This window comes from Mirounga angustirostris, unplaced genomic scaffold, assembly GCF_029215605.1.
Source record: "Mirounga angustirostris isolate CCGP_5_RB_7025 unplaced genomic scaffold, mMirAng1.0.hap1 SCAF_9, whole genome shotgun sequence".
NCBI classification, from domain to species: Eukaryota; Metazoa; Chordata; class Mammalia; order Carnivora; family Phocidae; genus Mirounga; species Mirounga angustirostris.
In genome coordinates, this window is record NW_026991717.1 from 83,658,676 (window position 1) to 83,686,217 (window position 27,542).

Below are 27,542 nucleotides of genomic sequence, written 5' to 3' on the forward strand. Positions count from 1 at the left end.
TTCCCCTGTAGTAGGAAGGAAAGTGGGTGGGTATAGATTAGGAACAACGCCAGCAATCTAGACACAAGCTGGATATACACGTCCCAAAACTAACGAGGGACTTAAATGCACCTCCATTTAGGTCCCATGGGTAGGCAGATCACTACTCTGGGCCCCCAGAAATCTTTTTCGTCCTTGCTACGGTCAATTCACTTTCCAGATGAAAGCTCCAAAACGCCACAAGCCGAGTTTCACCTGGTATGTACGCAGCGCTCCGACGTGGGGCTGGCGCAAGCGCACACCGAAGGCCTCCCCCTGCTTTTCCCACCCCAACCAGGGGTGGGGCCTCGGAGCTCTCTCGGCGCCTGAACGGACGCTAGAGTCGTGAGTTCGGCGCGCAAGAGCGGATGAAGCCGGCCGGCGCCCCGGAAGTAGTCGTTGCAACTTCCGGGGGGATTTGTACGCCTGGTGCGAGAGCTACGAGGTTCAGAGACAGTGCTTGAAGTATTGGGGGCGGCAACATGTCGCGTGGTTCCAGCGCTGGTTTTGACCGCCACATTACCATTTTTTCACCCGAGGGCCGGCTCTACCAAGTAGGTGAGTGAACCGAGTCTGCCTTTGGTCCACTCGAATTGCTCTGTCATGGTATGGCCTGGAGCAGCCAGACGCGGCCGGAGTGTAGTCCGCGGCTGAGGCATGGCCGGAGCTGGGACGGGAGAAAGGCCGAGGCAGGGTCCAATCCCCTGGAATTCCCACTCCTGCGTGGAGGCAGGGATCGGGAGCCCGATGGCTGAAGGCCTCGGGCTCTTCGGGGTGAGCGGCCGCACCGCCTGGACACAATAAAGAGTTAAGGAAGGTAGCCTGACTCTCGCTTCCTGACGCCTCTTCACGTGTTCTATTTTGGCCTGGGTGGGCCCAACGTTTGTACTTTTCTAAAGGATAATTGGCTCCTTAACCTTGCCATTGAAACGCTCCTCTCCGTTTTCCTTTGTTTGCAACATGCACTTTTCGTAGTTAATTCCACACGGGCATTTAGAACCTTTTATGTGCCAGACGCTGTGCTGCTCCTAGGGGATGCAGAGATGTCAGACACTCTCCTGTACTGACGCTCACAGCTGAAAGGGAGTGACAGATACGTAAACAAACGAATAAAAAGAAAAATAAAAAGGGCCAAATTCAAAGTATCTACAGGGTTCAGGACATCTTTGGAAAACTGCAGATTGAGTGAGTGGTTGTCAATTCTAGAGAAACTAGCATCCCCTTTTCCCACATCTGAATGTTTCTAAATAGTTTAAAAGCTGGTTCTGAATTGTAGGTGAGGTACTGTGAACTAGCTGTTTCCTGAAAAACAGCTTTAGTGGAAATAAACCCTAAACTAGTTATCATTCCTTCAATATAACAGTATATTTTGTTGGATTGAAGCGCTGTCAGCGTTTAGGTTATAATTATAACCCGGATCCTTAACCTCTTGCCATCTGGAGAATCTGATTTATATCTGGCCCCGTGATCCTTTGATTTTTGAGTGAGTTTAGCACCTCAGTGCTTTGGGGAGGACAGTAATATCATCTGTGCTTGGAAATCATAAGGAGAGAGTTGGCATATAAATGAGGTTCTCTTCACCTGTAAACTTTAGAATTAGATTTAAAGATAACTTGGAATGAAACTTATCCTGTATATGGCTACATACTGTGTATAATGTAGCAAGAAACAAGGGTAATTCAGTAACCCTTTTAACTCATACCCAGTTGAAAAATAGGATCAAACAAGAGAGATGATAACTGTATCCTCAAGAAAGTTTCATTTTTAGTTTTTTTCCTGAGTTTTAAAGAATTTTTCTGTTGGGTCACTGCTTTGAATGTTCTGTTTTGTGGTTTTTAAATATGTGAAACAGGAAAAGTCAGATCTACACTTTGCTTTTCTATACCATATTGTGAAATCCAGCCATAAAGCGTAGTTTTTAATGCTTCCCAGATTTGGTGAGTAGAAAGGCTGGATAGAGTGTCAGTTAAATAATTTTTTAAAATTTGGAATAAAACATGTGGTCCAAAACAAGCTTAATATATAGACAGGATGATTTTTCAGGTCTTGCTTGTTGAATAACACATTGTCTCTGCTATCAGGACACTAATTAGACATTGCTAGGAAAAGGAAAGTGAAAGAATAGTTAGTATGAGCAAGCAGTATAGTGGTGAAGCGTTGAGGCCCTGGAGCCATACCTGGATTAAGATCCCTGCATGCTCCATACTAGCCAATTTGGGCAAGTGATATATAACGTTAGCCTTAGTTTCTGTTCGTAAAGTTGGGTTAATAATTCCTTCTTGTGTGGTTGTTTTGAGGACTAAATAAGATATATGTAGAGTACTTAGCACAGTATTAAGTGATCAGTAAATGTTATTAGGTGCCTCTTTGATTATTTGGCTCTTGTTTTGGTGTATTAGATTAGTAGCTTTGTAGACATGGAGTATTTCCTTTTTTATGGTCCATCCATGCTTTGTTCTCTAGTGAAATAATTGTACATTATGATAATACTGTAAATGCTGTTTGAGTTTATAAACTTTAGAATCCATCAAAGCATATAAGAATTACAAGTGCAAATTGTTAACCTTGATAATGGGAAAATAATAGAGCAAAAATGGGGAAATAACAGGGAAGGAAAGATTAATGGGAAGGTGAGTGTATGCTCCTCATCGTCCATAGTTGGTACTCAAAAGATAAATAATCTAAAATTGATAAATCAAAAAATAAAGGTATAAATTTAAAGTTACAATGCTAACCATAATTATAAACAAACTGTTGACAGTGTTTGCTCCCAGGGAGTAAGAGAAAGATTTTTTATTGTCATTTGTGCATTTGTACTCTTTAGTAACTATGGAAAAATTTCTTTTAATGAATGTATTCGGGTGTGTGTGTGTATGTGTGTGTAAACTGTAGAGCTATACACAGAGCCCCTAGCTTTAATGAATGTATTCGGTGTGTGTGTGTGTGTGTGTGTTTGTGTGAACTGTAGAGCTATACACAGAGGCCCTAGCTTTGAAATCTAACTAAGGCCCAGGTGGGACAAAGTAAACCTGATTAATGGGCGCCTGGGTGGCTCAGTTGGTTAAGCTACTGCCTTCGGCTCAGGTCATGATCCTGGAGTCCCGGGATCGAGTCCTGCATCGGGCTCCCTGCTCGGCAGGGAGTCTGCTTTGCCCTCTGACCCTATCCCCTCTCATGTGTTCTCTCTCATTCTCTCTCTCTCAAAATAAATAAATAAAATCTTAAAAAAAAAAAAAAGTAAACCTGATTACTTTCAGGCTTTTCTCTTCTGCTTGCTGATCCTTTGCTGGATAGATCTGGCAAGGGAGGGGAGAGGAGTGGCACTTGAATTTACCTGCCAGGTGGATATGAGCATTGCCTCGTTGCATCTAAGGGAGCATATTGATAAGGAACAGGAAAGAAATGGACTAGTAGAAATAGACTGGAGAGGACAGTTTTCTAATCTAGAAATACCAATCTGGCATTGGTATTGAAGCCAGGATTCCTGGGTTCAAGTCCTGCTCCATACCAACTATGAGAACTTTTCTTCATGAAAATAATAGGGCTTACAGGGCTCTAAGGATTTAATGACTTAATGGATGCAATGTACATAGAACAGTATCTGTCACATAGTTAAGTGCTCAGTGGCTGATAATGGACTGAGAAGTACTTACTGTTTGCATCTTTTGCTATAAAAAAAAAAAATACTCGTTTTAAAGTAGTATTTCTGAACCCAGACTTCTCATGCCCTCTTTGAGTTAGATTTGAAATGAAATATGTGTCTTTACATAAATACATATGTATTATAACTACACAAAAAAGTAATGAGATCAAGCACTATGTTTTCTTTTTTTTTTAAGATTTTTTTTTTATTTATTATTTGACAGAGAGAGAATGAGAGAGAGCACATGAGAGGGGGGAGGGTCAGAGGGAGAAGCAGACTCCCTGCCGAGCAGGGAGCCCGATGCGGGACTCGATCCTGGGACTCCAGGATCATGACCTGAGCCGAAGGCAGTCGCTTAACCGACTGAGCCACCCAGGCGCCCGCACCGCTATGTTTTCAGACCTCATATTCTAACCCCCATCCCCATGCCAGTGCCAGAATTTCTAATGACCCCACCTGCTTAAAGATCAGGGTGTTTTTGTTTTGTTTTTTAAGATTTTATTTATTTGAGAGAGAGAGAGAGCACATGAGCAGGGGGCAGGGCAGAGACGGAGAATCTCAAGCAGATTCTGCGCTGAGCGCAGGGCCTGTTGTGGGGCTCGATCTCACAACCCTGAGATCATGACCTGAGCCAAAACCCAGAGTCGGACACTTAACCAACTGAGCCACCCAGGCGCCCCAAGATCATGGTATTAAAAGGGTAATATTAGGTGGCACTATGAAATGAGATGCACTTTCCATTTAGGTTACAAGGTTAGGAGAAGACCAAAGAATGAACAGCTTCCAAAAATCTTAATAACAAAGAGTTTCTAACACGCAGCTTTGAAATTAAATAGAGACATATTCTGTAGAATACCTGCCTTGCCCCAGTAGAACAACCGGTTCTTTTTAATAACTAAACTTCATAGAATGTATAGATCTCTCAATTCATTTTTATTTTTCCAGCCTAAGTTTATGTGGGGGAAAAAAACATTTATCTTAAAACTTAGTACAGCATTTCAAACAAAATTATGGGCGGGAAAAATCTTGAGTTACAGTCTTGTAATTGGCAGAACCTCAGAATCACCTATAGAGGCCTTGCAAAGCCAGTGTCCATAAGGGGATGTGCATCTCTGTTGTTGCTAACGTCACACTGAGGAGGTCATACTATGAGCCATTGTCTGGCATTGTGCTTGTCCTCAACACTTTTGTCTCAGTATCTTTTATATTGAGCCCCCATTTTTTCCTAGTATTATACAAATGACTCCCAGAAAAGTTGGGAAAGTGTTGGGGAAAAGTATAAGGAAAGAAACAAAGTGAGTAAGAGATTACTGGGAAAGAGAAGTCTCTATACAAAACAGTGATTTATTTACCATTTTGTTTGTGGTCATGGAGGCAATGTACATTCAAATCTAATGACTTATTGTTAGGTTGAACCATATGAAACTGCTGATGTTTGACTTTTTTTTTTAACCTATAAAAGTGGCTGTCTCATGGTTCAGCCTAATACTTACAAATAGGTATTTTACTATGTATTTAAAGTTACAATTTAAGAAATTGGAGGCTTGGGATTGAGTGTAATTCATTATAACTTATTCCATTTAAAATGGGAAATGGGCTATCAGTTATCATTGTCTTGCATAATTTTGGACATTCAAGAACAGATTATGGAGATTAACGTAATAGTGTTTGTTAGTTTGTAAGTTTCTGAAATTTTATCCAAAAACCCCAAAACCCCAGTCTTTAGTGATGGAAGTAGTGTTTAATATTTCCAACATTTTAATTCTGGCTTTAAAAAACAAATACACCTTTTAAATGCTCCCCTTATGCTGTTCTGTTTTTTTCTTAATTGGCCTTCATCCTCACTTATGCTGTAAACTATCATATTTTTACCCTACCAGTGTTTCTTTAGAGGATACTCTCGTTATTATGTTATCTCGAGATTCTTTATTCCAGCAGCTTCCATTTTTCTGGAAATTATTACAAAATATTTTATGGTGGTAATGTTATGGGGATTTATTTATACAAAATTTTATTGAAAAATACAGTGCAGCATGGTGAATACTAAAATAACAGTACAAGAAGGTTACTATGGAAAGTGACACCTGGGGCGCCTGGCTGGCTCAGCCAGGGGAGCGTGTGGCTCTTGATCTTGGGGATATGGGTTTGAGCCCCATGTTGGGTATAGAGATTACGCAAAAAAAAAAAAAAAGGAAGAAGGAAAGAAAGAAAAAAAAAAAGTGACACAGCCAAGAAAGATTCGACAGAGAAGGTGAATTGATTAGATAAAGAAATTTGGGGGGAACCAGTGCATAGGTCAGTCAGGATAGCCAGAGCATAAAGAGTGACAACTGGAAGAGCAGATTATAGCAAGTTTTGAAGAGATCTGGGTGCCATGGTAGGGTTTGGACTTTGCTACTTGAGTTTTGGACATAGCTGGAAGAAAAATGACAAGATTATTAAGTAAGGTAGCAGGAGAGTTGAGTAGAATTAGAGTAGAAAGGGACTGATGACAGGAAGACCAATTAGGAGAGACTTGTTCCATAATCCATGTAAGCCCTAATGAGTGAACTAAGGTACTGAGAAAGGGTGGAGAAGAGGAGACTCTTGAGTTTTATTTTTAAAAATTTGATTATGGAAAATTCCAAACAAAAGTACATAGAATAGTATGATGACCCTTATATACCCATCACCCAGCTTCATCAGTTGTGAACATTTTGTCAGTCTTGTTTTCTCTTTATTCCCTTTTGCTTGCCCCCTCTCTGTTAGAGTATTTTAAAGCAAATCCTAGATACAAATGAACATTTCTCTGTTGAGAGAGAAGAGGAAGTCAAGGATGGTATGCAGGTTTGTAGCTCGAGTGGTTAGTAAAACTGTTGAGATAAAGACTGTAAAGAAGCAGGTATACAGAGAAGATTAATTTTCAGAAATGCCTGTCGGAGAAATAGTCATTTGCAAGTGTGGGTTCAGAGCTAAAGATGACACAGTTAGTAGTGATCATATAGGATAAAATCATCCCGGGATAGGGAGAAATGATAGAATCCCGGGGAATACCAGTATTTAAGGACCTGGCTGAGGAGGTAAAAGCAGTGAAGGAGACTGAGAAGGGAAGTTCAGAGAAGTAGGAGATGAAAAAGTATTCTTAACTAAGAACTTTAAATTAAAAATCAGTTCCTCAGTTGCATTAGCCACATTTCAAGTGCTCGTTAGCTACATATGGCTGATGACTATTTTATTTGACAACACTAATCTATATAGAGAGGGAGATAGAGGACTTCTTTTTTTTTTTTTTAAAGATTTTATTTATTTATTTGAGAGAGAGAGAATGAGAGAGAGCACATGAGAGGGGGGAGGGTCCGAGGGAGAAGCAGACTCCCTGCTGAGCAGGGAGCCCGATGCGGGACTTGATCCACGGACTCCAGGATCATGGCCTGAGCCAAAGGCAGTCGCTTAACCAACTGAGCCACCCAGGCGCCCGGTAGAGGACTTCTTTAATGAATCCTGGCAAATTCACAGTTGTATTCTCTAGTGAGAAGCATTTTTTATATGTAAAATATTTTTTATTTTGTGGGACAAAATTTTATTTATGTGGTGATGGGAGTAGCTCTTTTATGACTTTTATCTAATGCATTATTTTTTTAAATCTTTTTGCATTATTTAAGCAGATCAGATAAGTAGTGTAAGTGAATGAAAGAGGCTGGGTGAGATATGACAAGGAGTGGTGGAAACTGTGAAAAACTGCAAAACATGTGTCAGCCCTAGGTGATGTTCACTGTGTAAGGATGAGGGTTGGGGCACCTGGGTGGAACAGTAGGTTGAGTGTCTGACTTGGTTTTGGCTCAGGTCTTCATGATCTCAGGGTCATGAGATGAGCACTAATCAGGGAGTCTGCTTCTCTCCCCTCTCTCTCTCCCTCTGTCCCTTCCAGCTTGCGTATACTTGCACGCATGTGCACTTTCTCTCTCTCAAATAAATAATCTTAAAAAAAAAAATGAGGGTCAAGTGTTACCCCAGCTTTTTTTCCTGAGAAAAACTAAGTTCTGATTTTATTTTCTCTGACTTTTAAAACCTTCCTAGAAAACCCTGCATTTTAAACCAACTTGAGTAAGCTGGATTGGGCCCATGGCCAACCTTCGATTTAGTATATATTGGTTGCAAATGTAATTTTAAATTTCCTTGGTTCCTACTTTATTTCACTGTCCAATCTGGATGTGGAGGGGCAAAATACACACTTCTAAATGCTAAAACTAGCGGTGAAATAAATGCTATAGAAATTCAAAGAAGGGGTTGAAGGATCCCATCGGTGATAATCAGAAAGTATCCGTGGGAGCTGGAAGAGGCTTGGGGAGGAAGGGCAAGCGCTGGCTAAGCGGAGATAAGAGTGAAAGGGCACTTGAGGCAGGACATGAAGAAGCAAAGATATGGGAAAGATCGGGTTTGTAAATGAAAAATATAACGTAAGAGGAGAGTTGGTAAATGTTGCAAACTAATATCCCTCTACAGCCATAGATGGATTATTTCTTAGGCCAAAATCATGTTCTGAGCAATTGGGTAATAACAGCAGGCATTTGGAAATGTGGTGCTGAAATTAGGCAAGGTCAAGGATAGTGACCCAGATAAAAGAATCATCTGTATATAAATGACTCTTCTTAATATTGCCTTATTTCTGTAATGTCTATAATGATAGCCCCTTTCTTATTCCCAGTACGAGCAATTTGTATTCTCTTATTTATTTATTTTTTGTATTCTCTTATTTTCTTGATTAGTCTGGCTGGGGGGTTTATTAGTTTCCTGTGGCTGTCGTAACAAATTACCAGATTTGGTGGCTTAAAAAAGAAATTTATTTTCTCAACAGTTCTGGGGACCAGAAGTCTAAAATCAGTTTCCCTGGACCAAAATCAAGATGTTAGGCAGGACCTTAGGAGAATACATTCCTTGCCTCTTCCACTTCTGGAGGCCACCAGCATTCCTTGGGTTGGGACTGCATCGCTCTACTCATCAAGACCAGCATCTTCAAATCTCTGCTCCCTCTTCACAGCACCTTCTCTGTGTAAAATCTCCCTCTCCATCTCTTGTATAAGGATACATATGATTGCACTTGGGGCCCAATGGGATAATCTCCCCATTTCAAGTTTGTTGTTTTTGTTCAAAGAATCAATTTTTTACTTTCCTGACTTCCCTTTTTGTTTATTTTACTGATTTCTGATCTTTGTTGTTGCCTTTTTTCAAATCTGGGTTTATTTTACCTTTCACTAAACTTCTTAAAGTAGAAACTTCGATCCTTGATTTTATACCTTTTCTAATATAAACAAGGCTAGCATATTAGTTTTCTATGATGCATAAAAATTACTACAAACAGCAGCTAAAAATAACACACACTTATTAACTCCAACAATTTCTGTGGGTCAGGAGTAGCCTGCCTAGGATATCACAAGACTGTAATCATAGTGCTGTCCAGGTTGTGTTCCTATGTGGAGGCTCAACTGGAGAAGACTCTGCTTTCAAGCTCACTGAGGATTTTGGCAGAATTCCTTTCCTTTCAGTATAGAACTGAGGGCCCCAGCTGCTTGCTGGCTGTTCACTGGAAGATACCCATGGTTCCTTGCCATACAGCCACTTAGCAAGCCAGTAAGAGGAATCTCTAGAGTTAGTCTGCTAGCAAGACAGAGTCTTTATATATAAATGTAGTTTTATTGATAAATGAGGCACATACAGGTACAGTTAAGGACTGAAATTAGACTCATTTCACAGGTAAATCAATTTGTAAGTTCACTTAATATCTATAAATGCCATAATTGTTACCTCTGATAATACTTTATTTTATTTTATTTTTCTTAAGATTTTTTATTTATTTATTTGACAGAGACACAGCGAGAGAGGGAACACAAGCAGGGGGAATGGGAGAGGGAGAAGTAGGCTTCCCGTTGAGCAGGGAGGCCGATGCAGGGCTCGATCCCAGGACCCTGGGATCATGACCTGAGCTGAAGGCAGACGCTTAACGACTGAGCCACCCAGGCGCCCCTACCTCTGATATTTTAGATCCAACACTATCTGCCTACATTTCACTTATATTTATGAAGGAATTGGAATTAGTTTGGGTTTGCTCAAAAGCATTAAACTGTATTAGCTAAACATTTTTATTTTTAAATTTTTGCATATTTCTCATATTTGGGGCAGACATTTACCTTTGTAAGACAAAACAATGTGTTAGAAAAAGATGATGGTAGAAGAAATTTTATCATGCTATGGAAGATAACCTACTGCTTTTATTTTTAAAGCAGTCTTCTATAATGTAATCAGGATAATGACATCCCATCACCTTTGCCATATTCACTTTGTCAGAAGCCAGTTACAGGTTCTGTCCACACTGAAGATGAGGGCATTACACAAAGGTGTGAACACCAGGAGGCAGGGATTGTAGAGAGTAGGCCACTTTAGGGTCTGTCCACCATAGCCATGAAATTCCTTCTTTCAGCTGCATCCTACAAATTCTGATATATTATTACCAGTCAGTTCAAAATACTTCTAAATGTCTCTTAGGATTATTTCTTTGATTCATGAATTACTTAGAAAGGTGTTTTAAAATTTTCAAATATTTAGGGATTTCGGTACTTTAAAATCCATTGAGACTTGTTTTATGGCCTCTAATATATGCTCCATCTTAGTAAAGGTACCATGTGCATTTGTATTATACCATGTGCATGTATATTCTTCAGTTGTCCTCAGTAGTAGTCTACAGATAGTAGTGAGGTCGAGGTGCTTGATTGTGTGGTCCATATAGTGTTTGTCTATTTTGTGTGTGTCTATCTATGTCTATTTCACTTGTGTGGTGGTGGTGTTAAAATGTTTAACTGGATGGGTTTGGCCATTTCTCTTTTTAATTTTGTCCATTTTCCTTTTATGTATTTTGAAGTACTCTTACAAGGTGCATATACATTTGTGATTGTTGTATCTTCCTTATGAATTGATTTTTCTACTTTGGAAATGTACTTGTTTATCTCTGATATATTGCCTTGAAGTCTCTACTTTGTCTGATGTTAATATATATAGTCCCTTCAACTTCCTGATGCTTACTGTTTATATGGTACTCTTTTTACCATCCATTTATTAAACTGTGTCTGTGATAGATAACCATGTTTGAGTCTTGCCTTTTTATCCATTCTGACAGTTTCTGCTTTTATTTTATTTTTTTTTTTTTAAGATTTTATTTATTTATTTGACAGAGAGAGAGCGACAGCAGGAACACAAGCAGGGGGAGTGGGAGAGGGAGAAACAGGCTTCCCGCTGAGCAGGGAGCCCAATACGGGGCTTGATCCCAGGACTCTGGGATCACGACCCAAGCCGAAGGCAGGTGCTTAACGACTGAGCCACCCAGGTGCCCCCAGTTTCTGCTTTTAATTGGAGTCTTTTGTCCATTAATATTTAATGAAGTTGTTGACTTGGATTCTGCTCTTTTCCTCCAAACAATGTTGATTTGTTCTAGCAGGCAGTTAATTTGGATGGCAACTCAAATCTCATTTTCTTTTATCCTTAGCTAAGCTGCCTAGAGTCTGTCTTGTGCATGTGTGGTTATGGAATCACCCAGAGATTTGGATAACATATATAGGTTGGGACTCTCCCTCTCTGGCTCTCTCCTTTCTTTCCCTTATTTTCCTGCAGCTGTAGTTACCCCCAAACTGTTCTCTAGTTCTTCATGCCAAAGAGACTGAATTTTCTATGGGTGTTTAGCCCTGACCAGGGCCTGCACTCGGTCTGTAAGCCATGAAGACGGGAAACTCACTTCATGCCATTTCCTTCTTCCAAGCATTGTCTCCCCCTCCAGAATCTGCCCACCTTTGGCCACTTTCTGGTGCCTTCAGGTAGTTGTTTTGTTTAGAGTTTACAGTTTTTAGCTGTGGAGTTTTGATCTAGTAGAAGCTTTTTGGCCATATGAGAAACAGAACTGAGAAGCATTTTGAAACATTGTATTTTAGAAGTTATTTGTGGTGTAATGGGGTGGTAAAAATAAGCAATTGTAATCTAATTAAATCTGAGCTAAATTTGAGGATTTCCCTTATGGTAGAGTCGTTTTACTCTACTTTTCTGTCTTCAAAATATAGCCATTTTGAAATATTTGATAAGGGGTTTTTATTATAGCTCCTATTAAAGGAAATTCTTTGGCATAGATAGTATCTTTTTTCAGCTGGTCCTCATTACCAGTTGGCTTTTGAAGAGATGATGAGGCCAGGCTTCAGACCCAATGCCCGCAGTAATACTTGACAGAATTTTTAAAACATCTATTATGTCAAAATATAGATAATGATTGGAGTTACGAGTATTTTTTTCTTTTACATTATCTTCTATATTCCCCATATTTTCTACAGTGAGCATGTATTTCTGCTGTTGTTTTTATAATTACAAAATACATGTTTAAATTAGATTTAAATATTATAGAAATACATAGCATAGAAAGGAGTAGTCTCATCTGTAATTCTGTCTTCCAGAGGCAGTCACTATCAGCTATACTGCATGATGCCAAAGTAGTTTGTTTGCATTCTACCACTTTGATTCATCTGTTTTAACCTAGGGAATGGTCTGACAGCAGCTGGAAGTTCACAAGCTGAAGTTTGTCATAGACAAACTCAAGGATCCTTGTTTTAGGTATCATGAAGATTGGAAAAACCATGATCCAGAAAATTTCAACTTGGTAGGGAGAAAAAAAACAATGCAGGGTAATCTAACAGCAATTAAAATTGCATAGAGTCAAACTAGTTACTGGCCAAAATTAACAGAACTAGTAAATCTGGAGAAAATTTAGAGCAACTGGAATTTGACCCAGGAAAACCAGATTTGGTAGAAATAATGGCCACAAAACAGACTTTTAAAATGATAAGATGTAATTGATAAAGATTTGATATGATAAATTAAGTCTTTATTGGAAATTTGGTACTTGATCCTGATGAAAATGATTACAGTAAACTAAAATGGAAAGAAATGGAGTTGGTTTAACTATGATTTATTATTATCATTATTATTATTATTATTTTGACTTTGCAACTAACTCCGTGTTAGTTCATATAGCTCTAGCTCATTCTTTTTAATGACTGCTTTTATGCCATTGCATGAATCTAATAATTTATTCCACCTTCTCAAAACACTATTTTCCAGAATATGCTTTTAAGGCTATTAACCAGGGTGGCCTTACATCGGTAGCTGTCAGAGGGAAAGACTGTGCAGTAATTGTCACACAGAAGAAAGTACCTGTAAGTAATACTGCCCAGATAGCCAATTGTTACAGAATATAATGCAAGGATTTTTTATGAGTTTGTGCAAAGGCATATGACTACCTCTATACATTCACATTATTCTTGCTTTGCCTCTATTTTCCTGTTTCATTCAACAAGTATTTACTGAGTAGCTATGGACGGTTTAACTGAGTAGACAGAGTTAATATATTGAGCTTTGTGGTATGATTATAAGTACAGTGGGAATTCTAGGTCTTTTGTCTTCGGGGACCTTGAAACAGGCTTTGGTGAGCTATAGTTCTTTCCCACAGGAAACCTGTCATCTAAATAAGGAAGACAGAGTCTCCTCCCTGCCTTTTTTAAAAACTGATTTTATCTATAAAATGAACAGAAAACATATATTACATAGTTTATTGCTACAATTTTATAGTATTTTTTATCACTGCACAGAGACCTCTGGTTTTTAAAAAGTTATCTTGATTTATTTTGTTCATTAGGACAAATTATTGGATTCCAGCACAGTGACTCACTTATTCAAGATAACTGAAAACATTGGCTGTGTGATGACAGGAATGACAGGTAATTGGCTCGATGTCTACTTAGATTTGTTATTTTCTTCAAATTATTTTTGAGTTTTGTATTAATTTTTAAAAGGCTCCATTTAGTGCCTCATTGGCAAATAATAGGAGTAGATTTGCAGTCTTCCAAGGCTAATATCAGTATATTCAGAGTACTACGAGGTTTTTGAAATTATAAGTATAATAGAATTAGATCTCTGTTGCTACTGCTTTCAGTGAAACTGGGCTGAAGCCCCTCTCATGGACATTGATTTCATATATAGTTAATAGTTAAAGGAGATGCAAGTATATTTCAAACCTGGTAATAATGACACTGTTAGAAGTAAATGAGAATTATAAAAATTACTTTGGGTTTCTATTTTCTAAAATCAAGGGAAAATTCAAGCCTACAGAAAAGATCAAGAGAAACATTATTCTCTCTCCTTAAAACTTGTTCTTTTGGGAATTATTAGCTACCTGCAGGAACTATTTTGACAGCTGATGAAGGGCTCAGCATGAAAGTCCAGTGCTGTGTGTGGAACTCCATCTTTTAAAAATGTTTTCCTTTTTTGTCATGTACTTGTTGCTGAGTCATTGACTATTCATTAGTGATAGAAAAAGCCATAGTGGACCACTTCTGCTTTTGTTAAGTCATAGTGGAGATTTTATATATGTGTGTGTGTGTGTGTGTGTATTTTTATATATGGAAAATTGAAAATTGTCTGATTTTGAGGTTCACTCTTTCCTCTAAAGTAATAAACTTGGGTTTTTTATGCTCTAAGCTGACAGCAGATCCCAGGTACAGAGGGCACGCTATGAGGCAGCTAATTGGAAATACAAGTATGGCTATGAGATTCCTGTGGACATGCTGTGCAAAAGAATTGCTGATATTTCTCAGGTCTACACACAGAATGCTGAAATGAGGCCTCTTGGTTGTTGTAAGTATGCTAAGAAGACTCCCAAAGAATTGATGAATTACATGGGTTTTTTTTAGAGAATATGAATAAAGTTATTGCAATAACACTTGGGTTCTGAACATGTGGTTTTTGGAAATTATATAAGATGAGGAACTCTTTATAATAAATCAGCAATGAAGAGTAGGTTTCACAGTAGTATTTTAGGCATTATCTTTTTTTTTTTTTATTCTTATGTTAATCCCCATACATTACATCATTAGTTTTAGATGAAGTGTTCCATGATTCATTGTTTGTGCACAACACCCAGTGCTCCATGCAGAATGTGCCCTCCTCAATACCCACCACCAGGCTAACCCATCCTCCCACCCCCCTCCCCTCTAGAGCCCTGTTTGTTTTTCAGAGTCCATCGTCTCTCATGGTTCGTCTACCCCTCCGATTTCCCCCGTTTCATTCTTCCCCTCCCGCTACCTTCTTCTTCTTCTTTTTTTTTTTCTTAACATATATTGCATTATTTGTTTCAGAGGTACAGATCTGAGATTCAACAGTCTTGCACAATTCACAGCGCTTACCAGAGTACATACCCTCCCCAGTGTCTATCACCCAGTCCCCCCATCCCTCCCACCCCACCCCCCACTCCAACAACCCTCAGTTTGTTTCCTGCGATTAAGAATTCCTCATATCAGTGAGATCATATGATACATGTCTTTCTCTTTTTGACTTATTTCACTCAACATAATACCCTCCAGTTCCATCCACGTCGTTGCAAATGGCAAGATCTCATTCCTTTTGATGGCTGCATAATATTCCATTGTATATATATACCACATCTTCTTTATCCAGTCATCTGTCGATGGACATCTTGGCTCTTTCCACAGTTTGGCTATTGTGGACATTGCTGCTATAAACATCGGGGTGCACGTACCCCTTCGGATCCCTACTTTTGTATCTTTGGGGTAAATAACCAGTAGTGCAATTGCTGGATCATATGGTAGCTCTATTTTCAACTTTTTGAGGAACCTCCATACAGTTTTCCAGAGTGGCTGCACCAGCTTGCATTCCCACCAACAGTGTAGGAGGGTTCCCCTTTCTCCGCATCCCTGCCAACATCTGTCGTTTCCTGACTTGTTAATTTTAGCCATTCTGACTGGTGTGAGGTGGTATCTCATTGAGGTTTTGATGTGGATTTCCCTGATGCTGAGCGATATTGAGCACTTTTTCATGTGTCTGTTGGCCATTTGGATGTCTTTGGAAAAATGTCTGTTCATGTCTTCTGCCCATTTCTTGATTGGATTCTTTGTTCTTTGGGTGTTGAGTTTGATGAGTTCTTTATAGATTTTGGATACTAGCCCTTTATCTGATATGTCATTTGCAAATATCTTCTCCCATTCTGTCGGTTGTCTTTTGGTTTTGTTGACTGTTTCCTTTGCTTTGCAAAAGCTTTTTATCTTGATGAAGTCCCAATAGTTCATTTTTGTTAGGCATTATCTTTTAAGCTTTAGATGCTATTAGACTTTCTACCAAAATATTTCTTTTAAGGGTGTCTGATTTGAAAGATCCGAGTCACTGTCATATTGGGCTGTTGTTGTTCTGGGGGTTTTACTGTAATTCCAGATTACGCTTTCAATGGAAATGCCTATATTAGGCATCTTAACACTGTAGATCTTTTTTTTTTTTTTTTTTTGACCACCCTAAAGAATCAGGCTCACACACATATTCCTGTGATTCATATTTTTAGACTACATTACCTTTAAAAAAAATAAGTAAAATTCTCTTGGGAGAGAGATGAGATTTACTGATTTTAGATTTAATGTAGTACAGTAGCCTAAAAAAATCAGCACATTTGTTTCTGTGTTGTGTCATTTATGAGAATTATCACTGTAATGATTTTTCTTCAATATCTGACCCTATTTTTGGACTCTCATATGAGAATGCTCCCTCAGTTTCTTCAGTGATACTCTTCCTCACTCTCATCCTCTTTTGCTTTTCTTTTAAATGTTTTTGCTCACCAGGTTTTCTCTGTGGTCATTCTCTCCCTCTTGGTTCTGTCTGGGTGAGATCACCCAGAGATCACCCTTGAGTTCATGCTTTCATTTACTACCTGTATACAGGCAATCACTGCCACATTAGCATTAGCCCAGTCCCTTCCTCCGTGTCCCGCAGATACTTCAGACTTGAAATCATTGCTATTTTCCTACTTTCATCCTCAATTTCTCTTTGCTATGCTCACTCCACCTTCCCTGGTCATCTGGTTAGTCATTGAGCCTTACCATAATATCTCTTCCTTCTTCATCATCTCTTACCTTTGCTGCCTAATTTATTTGTCTCTCTTCTCCCTTCTCTCTCTTTCCTCATCTCTCTTCCATGTTGCTACGTAATTATCATTTTTAAATCAAATTTTGGTTGTTGCTCCCTAGAAAAACTGATTCCTCGTTGGATATAGTGTAAATTCGAAACTCCTTAATACGATGTGCAAGACCCCTGATAGTTTATTCCCAGGCAGCCTCTTGCACGTCCTGCTTTCCTTTCTCACCTGACGTGCCAGTAGTATATGGGTCTTTTGTCATGGTCTGGGTGTGCTGTTACCTTACATGTCTTGATGCCTTTGTACGTTGTTGTTCCTTGTGCCTTGATTGCCTTTCATGTCCTTATCACCTATGAAACCCTGTTCATCTCGCAAGACCCAAAGTAGAGAAGTGTTTGTTCCCCCAGAGCAGTAAGTGGGTACCTCTTTTGTGTTGCCATGTACTTTGTGTATATCAAGTATAACATGTAAAGAAAATTACAGGGTGACATAACCTTTGAATAAAACACAGTTACCTGATCACTGTCATAGTGTTTATCAATTAAATAAGGTTGAAAATTCCTCATTAGTAGACTCTATAAGACATCTATAAAAGTGAATAAAGTAATTGGTTAATACTGAATGTTAAAAGAGAGGACACTCCAAGCATAGCTTGGAGATATTGCAGGTTCAGTACAGACCCCTGCGATAAAGCTAATATCACAATATAGTGAGTCAGATGAATTTTTTGGTTTCCCAGTGCATATAAAAATTATGTTTACGGTATAATCTTTTAAGTACACAATAGCATTATATCTAAAAAGATAATGGACCATACCTTAATTTTAAAATACTTTATTGCTAAAGATGCTAATATCTAAGCTTTCAGCAAGTCATAATCACTGACCATAGATCACCATAATACGTATAATAATAATGAAAAAGTTTGAAATATTCCAGGAATTACCAAAATGTGACACAGACACAAAGTGAGCAAATCCTATTGAAAAAATAGACTTGCTCAACACAGGGTGGTTACAAACCTTTGTTAAAAAAAAAAAAAAAAAGGTATCCGCGAAGCGCAACACACTATAAAACGAGGCAGGCCTTTATATAAAAGAGGTTCAGATCTAGAAATAGAAGAAAGCAGGAGTTAAGCCATTCCTTAAATACTTTATTACCTGCTTTGCTGAGTAGAAAGAAGTTTGGGGGCGGTATTTATTTTAATTATATGTCATTATAACAATATGATTAGATTTTTAATAACAAAGTTTATGTACAGAATTTAGAATTTGGTTTCTCTTGACTACTGGGGAGTGTATACCAGCAGTATCAAAGTTGGGCAGTGTGAAGATAAGGAAGTAGCCTCTGTATTTCACTTGGTGCCAGCATTCCCAAGGTGTATTCCATACACTTTTAGTTCCCTGGAGCCCAAAATTCTTAAGAAGCTTAAGCTCTTAAATTAAAAAAAAAAAAAAAGAAAAGTCTTCCATGGTCAAATAAATTAAAGAACTACTGAAGTTCTAAGTAAGTCAACCTACGTAGAATATTTAACATACTATTATATATTATTTTCTCTAAAAGAAAGTATATGAAAAATATGCTTCCCAAATTTATTTGGTAATATTTCAAGGGATCAAAGAAACATGTTTTGGGTAGTAGCAAGGATTAGAAAATTGTAAATTACACTTGTGATAGTTCAGATTTTAAAAACATCTGTGATAAACCTTTGGCGAAATGGAAGTTTCTTGGTTACCTAATTTATCTATAGTAATAACCTGTATTTCATCAGTTTTTTAAAGCAAAATACCTATCCTAAAATAGGTGGCCAGAATAATGATCAACAACAGCTTTATGACAATACTAAGAGAGAAGAAATTGTGTTGTACAAAAGTATAAGCTATTTAATGAGGGTCTTTCTTTTTAGGTATGATTTTAATTGGTATAGATGAAGAACAAGGCCCTCAGGTGTACAAGTGTGATCCTGCAGGTTACTACTGTGGGTTTAAAGCCACTGCAGCAGGAGTTAAACAAACGGAGTCAACCAGCTTCCTTGAAAAAAAAGTGAAGAAGAAATTTGATTGGACATTTGAACAGACAGTGGAAGTAAGTTAGCCAAAAGGAGCTGACTTTTTTTTTTAATGCTATTAGAATAGTGAAAATCATTGTATAATTGACAATTTATAAAGGCTATTCCTGGGTTTATCACATGAGCCAGGTTTGTCAGCTTCATAGAATTGGTGTCATTCAGCCGACATGGGAACAATGAGGACTGCTTTTATTGACTTAATTCCCTATCTCATTTCATAATGTATTTGAGACTGCTTTCAACAAAACACGTATAAAATGGGAAGATGTAACTAAAAATAAGAATCAAAACTAGGGCATAAGACCTGCATGGTTGTGACTCAAATTAGGCTTAACCTTCCTAGTAGCAAAAGTGAAAAAATTTAGTGATGTTACTCTTATGGCCCTAAAGGGAAAACAGCCACATACCAAATTCTCAGGGAAACAAACATCTGGGTAAAAGAATATATGCTCATAGGATAACTTGGCAGAGAAAATCTATCTGGGATGCAAAAGTAGAGCTCACTTAATGCAGGGATCTTAAGGGGATTATTCATTACGATTGGGACATTTTAAATAGACACAACAAGCTAAAATTCTTATACAAATATTTAGTAACCTTAGACTAAGGAAGCCTCTTATTTACTGCCAAGAGGTTAAAAACAAAAATTTTAGTGGATTTTGGAAAGGAGGAGCTGAGATGCAGCCATTCTAAAGACTAACAACATGATTCTGATAAATGACAAAAGAAAATTGCTATCTGATACTTTTATGTTTGGTTGGCAGTATTATCTCATTTATACTAACAGGAGATATAAAGCTAGTTCTCATCTGGGAGGTACTGTGCCCTGTTTAAATGTTTCTAAAAGGTCTTTTTTACTTGCAGTTCATAATTACATAAGTAATTAATCACATCAGATACAAAGCCACTTAAATACATTCTTAAATTTTTTACTGTAAATTTTCCATGAAGGAAGACTGTATCGTTCATGTTTATCCTCTCCCCCTTCTCACCCCAAGTGCTTAGCATAGTCCCCAGCATGTAGTCGTCATCACGCAAATAGACTATTATGTGTAAATCATCCTGTTTCGTTTGATGGACCCCTTTCATTTATCTTGAATTCATATAAGCAAGTTCTTCTCATTGGCAGGCAACATATTAGAATTAAGCAATATGCCAGTAACGTGGCTATAGAAATGTATCACTGAAACATGAAGCAAAAATGAATAGCTTGTGGTTAACTCATGTTTTGAATAAGCTTGGAATGAGAAAATCTTGGAATCTCTGGAAAATACAATTTTAATCTTGGTACTTTTTTCAGACTGCAATTACATGCCTATCTACTGTTCTATCAATTGATTTCAAACCTTCAGAAATAGAAGTTGGAGTAGTTACAGTTGAAAATCCTAAATTCAGGTGAGTTATATTTTCGGCCAAGTGCTTAGAGAAGTTTGCCAAGAGGTAAATTACAGCCTAGAAAGGTAGAGGTGTATGGGTCCGTTTATCCTACAACTTGGGGGGAAGGCATTTTTTTGACGTAGATTTACAGTTTTTTCCTTCAATATTTGAGAGATCTGTTTTAAAATTTATTGGAAGTCCCTTTAAGACAGACATAACTGCTTTTCTCATTTCAGAGTGGTTTTATATCTGTATCAGAGGCAACATAAAATAACCTTCTCTATGTTAGGAGTAAAGTAAGCATAAGTGTTTTCCTTTTTTTAGCCTAAGGCCAATAGAAATTCATCTCCCAGAGTAGTAGTAGTATTTAGTTTTTTGAGGTGGAGCTTTGATTATTTAGTGGTTAGTTAAGTGGAGCTTTGAAGAGCAGTATGAAATACTGATCTACATTAGACCCTATCTGGAGATCTTGGGAAACCCCAAATTTTGAATACAGCTAATTGAATTACAGATGCTGGATGCTTGTCTGTTCTTACTAAGTGACTAACTCCCGAAAATCAACCTTATAGCTTCCATGAGTCAAATCTGTACTGGGTGCTTAACATATACCATCTCACTTAATTCTCCCAGAACCCTGCAAGGTGGTTTACTTATTACCAGGAACCTGGATGTGCTTATGAAAAATATTTCAGTTAAATCCATAGATGCAAGGAAGTGCTGGAAGGCATGTTAGCTATTATTTGTATCTACTCTTAGGTCACAGTTACACGGACACTTGGTCATGGTTAGGGGTGGGGAAAAAGGTGGTAAACTAAGCTTAACTGGCTTGAAGAGTTTTTTGTTACTATGCTTTTTTCCCCCCCCAATTTACTCTTTTTGTTGCCTGCAGGTAAGTGATTTAAACATGAACGATATAAGAAAAATTCATAGAATTAAAAAAATTGTGAATCCTCTTTTTTTTTTTCCTGTAGAAAATAGTTGTATGTTTTGTTTTGTTTTAGCAGTACTGTTCTAGCAGGAGCAGTTTATGAATCTGCTTAAAGGACCTGCAGGTTCTTTTTTCTTTTCTATTCTGAGACCCTCTGATAGCTTTTAACATTTTGATTTCCATCTATTAGTTAAATAGGTAAGAAACCAAAGAACTTGTATCTTCAGAAAGTTCTGAAGAACTTTATAAATTTGATGGTAGGAAGTATGCTTAAATAATAACTACAATATATAACATAAGCATCAACAACTACTATATAAATTACTTATATTGCCCCAGTCTGCACTAAAAAATGTCACTTTGACGAATTTCACTGTTTAGAAGTCCAGCAGTAATAGGTCACATTAAAGGTTGCCGAGCATTTGATTTCTTTGGAGGAAATATGTGTTCATCATGAAGTGCCTTGTCTCTCAGCTGACAGAAACTTGAGTTACACAAAGTGTAAAGGCATTTTGACATAGGAGCTAAAATAGGATACATGAATACATTATGTATAGTTAGCTTTATATTTAGTTTAATTATTTTCTATCATAGCTGCAACTAAAAGGTCTTATTTTCAGAAGACCTAATTTTTGATCTGATGTCAAAGAAGTAAATGTTTTTGTATATAGATGAAGTTGATAAAATATTTGGGAATTCTTTCAAAATAATCTGAACGGATGAGTGGTGGGTATACAGATTTTTAAGATAGTAGCTATAAATTATTGATAATTGTTGAAATTGGGTGTTAGGTACACAGGAATTCATTACTATCTATTCTTCCATGTGTGTTTGCAATTTTACATAATAAAAGTTTTCAAAAAGTAAAATGGTTGTGGGTTTTTTCCCCTTGCCTTCTAGGATTCTTTCAGAAGCAGAGATTGATGCTCACCTTGTTGCTCTAGCAGAGAGAGACTAAACATTGTAGTTAGTTTACCAAATCCATGACGCCACTTGCCTGTGTGGTAGCAACAGACCAACATTATGGAGGCCCCTGGATTGAAAAAGGAACCTCTCCCACTCCTGCCCTGCCGCTGAAGTGGTTAGGACTCTGTATAAATAAAAACAGTGCTTTTGGAAAATAATTGCATCTTGTCTTAATTTCCCCTCTAGTTTTAAGTAGTAAGCCTCTTGGTGCATGCAGACTGTTAAATGTTCACCATCCCCACATTGTAGCTTTACTCATTTTGTTGACAGAGATCCAAGTTTCTTTGGCTTCAGGAACTTAACGGGCAGAAGTTTAAACTATAGTTATATGGCCTAACTCATAAATGGCAAACTAAAAACTCTGGTTTCAAAACTTGCTCTGACTGTAAGCTGGCGTGTAAGGCAAGGCCTTTATTTTCAATACTTCATTCATTCGAATGGGATATTTCTGAACCTAGACTCCAAGTGCTCTTGGAGGTTTTAACTATAGTGAAAAGATTGGCATTATTATTATTCAGAGGTTTTGACATACACATTTAATCTGTACTCCATAAGATCCAGTATTTTTAAGAGCAACATTGCAGTTACCTTTGAGAAACAGTAGGGCTTGAAAGTAGAATATGTGTATGCTGCCTTAAAATTATTTAAAGCAGACTTTAAGGAATGGGTCTATAGTAGAGATGCCACTATAAACAACATTAAGGGGAAAAGTATATTCAGAATAATTATTAATGAATAGAATTAGGTTTTTAAAGATTTAGTTATTTTGGAGAATGTGGAGGGGGGGGTGCAGAGGGACAGAATGTTAAAGCAGAGCACCTCTGAGCACAGAGCCTGATGTGGGCTTGATCTCAAGACCCATGAGATCATGACCTGAGCCAAAACCAAGAGTTAGATGCTTAACTGACTGAGCCACCCAGGCACCCCCTGAATTAAGGCTTTTTTTAATCCCCATAGTGGTTCCCTGGTGACCTGAACCACTAATTGTTATAGATGATCCAAAAATCTTGAATTTCTAAGGTTGATACATTTCATGTCCTCATCTGTCCTGGGTGAGACCCAGGACACCTCACACAGGTGAATATGGCTGCTGGTCTAATACAAATCCCTGGAGTCAATTGCTCCTGTTTCTATAGCCACCAGACCAACAAAAGGGAAGGCCATGTGAACTTGTGACCACTAAAAGCAGGAAACTTCAACCACATCCTCTTCAGAGCTGAGTCATTAGTTGTAAAGTGTCCTAAAGGGGAAGCAAGGGGCTGCTGGTTGGATTACCCATTGGTATCCACTAGGCTCTGTAAAGGTACTGCCATTTTGAAAGTGGGGTCTGTATAGACTCCAGGCCTACTCCCCTGAATAGACAACTGTACCCTTGGAGCCTTGACCGACTTCACCATTCTGGAGTCATGGATGAGAGATTAGCAAATAACTTGGTTTTTCTGTAAGAAAATACCTTCTAGTGATAGAAAATTAAAATTACCTCATTTGTTAGAAAAGTAAGTTTCTACATTATGCAAGATCTAGATGAATTAATAGGGGTTTTTAAAAAAGATTTTATTTTTAAGTAATCTCTACACCCAACGTGGGGCTCGAACTCACAACCCCGAAATCAAGAGTCACACGATGTTACTGAGCCAGCCAGGCACCCGAATACAAATGAATATTTGACATTTAAAGGGATATGTTGAGACACTCATGAAGGTGAAGCTATTTGGATAGACATCCAGCTTCTCTTGGTACCCATCTTCAATGAAGAAACAGCTCTGAACCATTTAGGCTATAAGGGAACAAACCAGGTACTTGTTTCCTTCCTTAGATCCCAAATCTAAGATTTAGATTTATGCCACAACCAAATTACCACATTAAGAATATTCAGTATCTCCCTTAAAAAATGCTAGAGTTAAATGTGTTCTGACCCTCTACTGCATTTCCAAAATAGAAAATCTTAACAGCTAATATCATGGTGAATTCATGTTAGGCACTTCCACTGAAATCAAATGTGATCCCAGAATGACTGCTTTTTTCCATTTATTTTACTTACATTTCAGAAAATCCAGCTAAAAAAATAAATGATTTATCAGAAAGGAGAATTATAATTTGCTGTTTAGACTGTTCACCTAAAAAGAAGGCAAGAGAATGGCCTAATGAAGTATTAGCCTGTATTGAGGCAGGCCCTATCTTCCATACAATATCCTTTAAACTGTTCTAAGTTTAAAGTTAAAGTGAGTTCAGGCCCCTAATCATGTGCCCACAAATTTAGGAAGCTGTTAAAACTCATTTAGCCTGACCATGACCTTTGCCTGGCACCCTTGAATCCTTTCATATTCTAATTCAGAATTAATATCCAATAAAAGATGACCGGTACTTGGGAAAAAAAAAACAAAAAAACTCATTTAGCCTCAAAATGTGTCCTGAACTACTGTGAGGCCATTTACACTCTTCGTTTATATTACTTTATCTCTGCAGAAATGTTAATATGTTCAATTATAGGGTGCTACTAGACTCCAGTGGAAGAGTTATGTAATATATTACCATATTACCTTCCTAAAATCCAAAACAGCAAATCCCAAATTGAATGCACTAAGGCTTCTTGATAAAGGATCATAGACCTATACTATCAATAGTCCCCTACTGCAAGTGAAAAAACTGAGCTCAATAAATTAATTTGTCCAGGATCACACAAGCAGTGATGACAGACCCACAACTCTGACCCCAAGACATCTTTTGTCCAGGCATTAGATGAAATCTACAATCACTTTTGTCAAGTTCTCCCCTCCCCACCATCAGGAAAGTAGCTAGATTCAAAATTCTAAAAAATACTACTACTGTATACCAAGAATAACTGCTTCAAAAATAGAATATATCCTCTCTATAAAGTAATTATATGATACATATAATAGAATATATTCAGGTCAACAGAGGGAGTATTCTCTCAATATATTTTGTTGTCGCTGCTGCTGGTGTGACTGTAACTTTCTCAGAGATAGTTGTAGTCACATCAGCAACAAAAAAATTAAAGTCCCTAGGAATAATTCAAACTGGAAATACTGAACCCATATGATAGAACTAAAAAACTTGGCTGAGAGACATCCTGCTCCTGAATGGGAGTACTGAGTATTGTAAAGTCAATTCTTTTTCCAAAATAATGTATGGGTTTTAAGTAATTTGAGTCAAAATGCTAGAGGAAAGTTTTTTGAAACTTGCCCAGAAACAGACTTTGGCATATATGAAAATTTAATATATGATAAAATTAGCACCACAAGTTGATGAGAAAACTGGGGGTGTGAGGATGAGGAATGACTGTATTGGGAGAAAATGTTCCTCATCTTACATCAGAATAAAATCCAGGTGGCTTAGATAAATCACACACACACACACATTTTTAAAGCAAACTACACCCAACATGGAGCATGAATTCATGACCCCAAGATCAAGAGTCACATACTCTATGACTGAACCAGCCAGGTGCCTAGAGATCATTTTTAAAAATCTTTAAAGAGAAAAAAAAAAGGAAAAAGGGGGGCAAAGTTTCAGTTAAAAAGGATCTCCAGATGGTGAAGTACTTTCTAAGCAGAAATAATAGATAAAATCATGAAGGGAAAAAAATCTATATATTTTGCTACATACAAATTTAAAGTTTTACTAACAACAAAACATCCACCATAAACAAAGTTCAAATAGTAAGAAAATATCAACAAGATATAAAAGTGTAGTAACGGGCGCCTGGGTGGCTCATTTGGTTGAGTGACTGCCTTCAGCTCAGGTCATGATCCTGGAGTCCCCGGGATCGAGTCCTGCATCGGGCTCCCTGCTTGGCAGGGAGTCTGCTTCTCCCTCTGACCCTCCTCCCTCTCATGCTCTCTGTCTCTCATTCTGTCTCAAATAAATAAATAAAATCTTAAAAAAAAAAAGAAAAAAAGAGATACTTTGTAAAAAAAAAAAAGTGTAGTAACAACACAGGTCATGAAACTGTTCTAGTCAATAGACTTGAAAAAATGGTAAATCTCAATTTTAAAATGCACATTACAAGATACTATATTTTCTATCAAATTAGTAAAATGTTTACATTAAAACTATAATACATAATATACTTGGTACATTTCAAGTACACAAACATTTTTTGTTGCATGAAGGAATGATGATAGTATATTAAAAGTTGGTTACTCATTCTGCTGATGGAAGGATAAACATTCAGTCTTTCTGGAGAGCAACTTGGGAATATGCATCAAGAACAACAACAAAAATATTCTATTTGTAAGAACTTATCCGGGGGCGTTTTTTAGAGATGCAGAATTTATGTTACAGTTATTTTTATGTCCAACAATAAATGACATTGCATCCAATATTGTAGAATATTGTGCAGCCATTAAAATCCCTGTTTTGACGAATGTTTAATGATATAGAAAACATTTACAATGAAATATTATGTAAGAAATAGGACACAAAATATCCAGTGTGATCCCTACAGCAGACACTTCTTGTACCCAAAAAGTGTTATGGCTCCTGCCAACAATATCCCCCCCTGTTGCTTCTCTCTCTGTCTCAGGGGCTTCTCTGAAGCCTCAGGCCTTCTGCAAAGTCAGGAAAGCCTGCTCAGTCTATGCAGGCCTAACACAGCCTGGAAGTGTGGTGTAAACAATGCCAACTAACGCAGGTTGATAAACGCCCCAGCTTTTTTGTTGTTGTTGTTAATTGCAGGGCCGGAGGGGAGGGACGAGGCCCAGCTCACCTGCAACAGGGGAGCCATGAGCTGCATCTGCTGGTAGCTGTCAAAATGCCTGTAGCCCAGGAGAGATGAGGAGGCCACCCCAGCAGAGAAGAATGAGTAGGAGGAAGAGGAGGAAAGCCCTCACGCTGGTGCCACTGGGAGGCAGGCAAGCAGGTAGGGGCAGGGTACCAGAAGGGGATGGGCACTTGGTACAGGTAACCATCCAACACCTCATCCCCTAGGGTAGCCATAAGCGTAGCCCTGTCCCAGCCTCTTGTGGGGCATTTCTGGGATGGGCCATAGAGGCCTCTAGAGTTCTGGAACTCTGCAAAATTTAGTACATGTCTTAATTTCCTGGAAGAGACCCATAGCTTTCATCAGATATTCAAAGAAGGCTAATTCCCAAGAAAGGAGAACCACTGGCAGAAAAAAACAGTAGAAGGAAAACAATAGAATATGAACTGTGGTTATTTCTGGTGGAAATTAATTTGGTTATTTATGGTAGAATTATGAGCACATTTCATTTTTTTCTTTATACTCTTCTGTATTTTTAATAAGGAATATACATGAAGAAGTTAAAGATGGATCTGTTAACTAACGTGTTAACTAATCATACCTCATAAAATATTTTGCTGCCATTAAAAGTGTTTAAAAAATTTTAAACGGCATTGAAAAATGCTTACGACATAATTGAGAAAAAAAAACAGGGTATAAGATTGTTTACAAAGTCTATGACCTCAACAGTATAAACAATGAATGGAGGAAAAACTCCTGGAATTACTAAGTGTTTATAGGAAGGTTGCAGATATGGATTAACATACAAAAGTCAGTTGCTTTCCTATACACCAGCAATGA

General features: G+C 37.8%; 1 protein-coding gene across 1 annotated transcript; it reads left to right on the forward strand.

Moving 5' to 3' along the window:
* Window positions 1-311: 311 nt before the first annotated feature.
* PSMA6 (proteasome 20S subunit alpha 6) lies at window positions 312-22,137 on the forward strand. Its single transcript, XM_045900714.2, has 7 exons — window positions 312-576; window positions 12,788-12,882; window positions 13,362-13,443; window positions 14,204-14,359; window positions 18,547-18,725; window positions 20,009-20,103; window positions 21,914-22,137. The coding sequence occupies exons 1-7, from the start codon at window positions 501-503 to the stop codon at window positions 21,969-21,971; spliced, it is 741 nt and encodes a 246-aa protein (XP_045756670.1). The 5' UTR covers window positions 312-500; the 3' UTR covers window positions 21,972-22,137.
* Window positions 22,138-27,542: the final 5,405 nt, after the last annotated feature.

What these genes read in the sequence shown, in the direction of transcription:
- PSMA6 (XM_045900714.2), top strand. Translation starts at nt 501, where the DNA reads ATGTCGCGTGGTTCCAGCGCTGGTTTTGACCGCCACATTACCATTTTT. An exon ending in TGTGATGACAGGAATGACAG is followed by an intron (nt 13,444 to 14,203) that starts GTAATTGGCTCG and finishes TTATGCTCTAAG; the next exon opens with CTGACAGCAGATCCCAGGTA. An exon ending in GTTGAAAATCCTAAATTCAG is followed by an intron (nt 20,104 to 21,913) that starts GTGAGTTATATT and finishes CTTGCCTTCTAG; the next exon opens with GATTCTTTCAGAAGCAGAGA.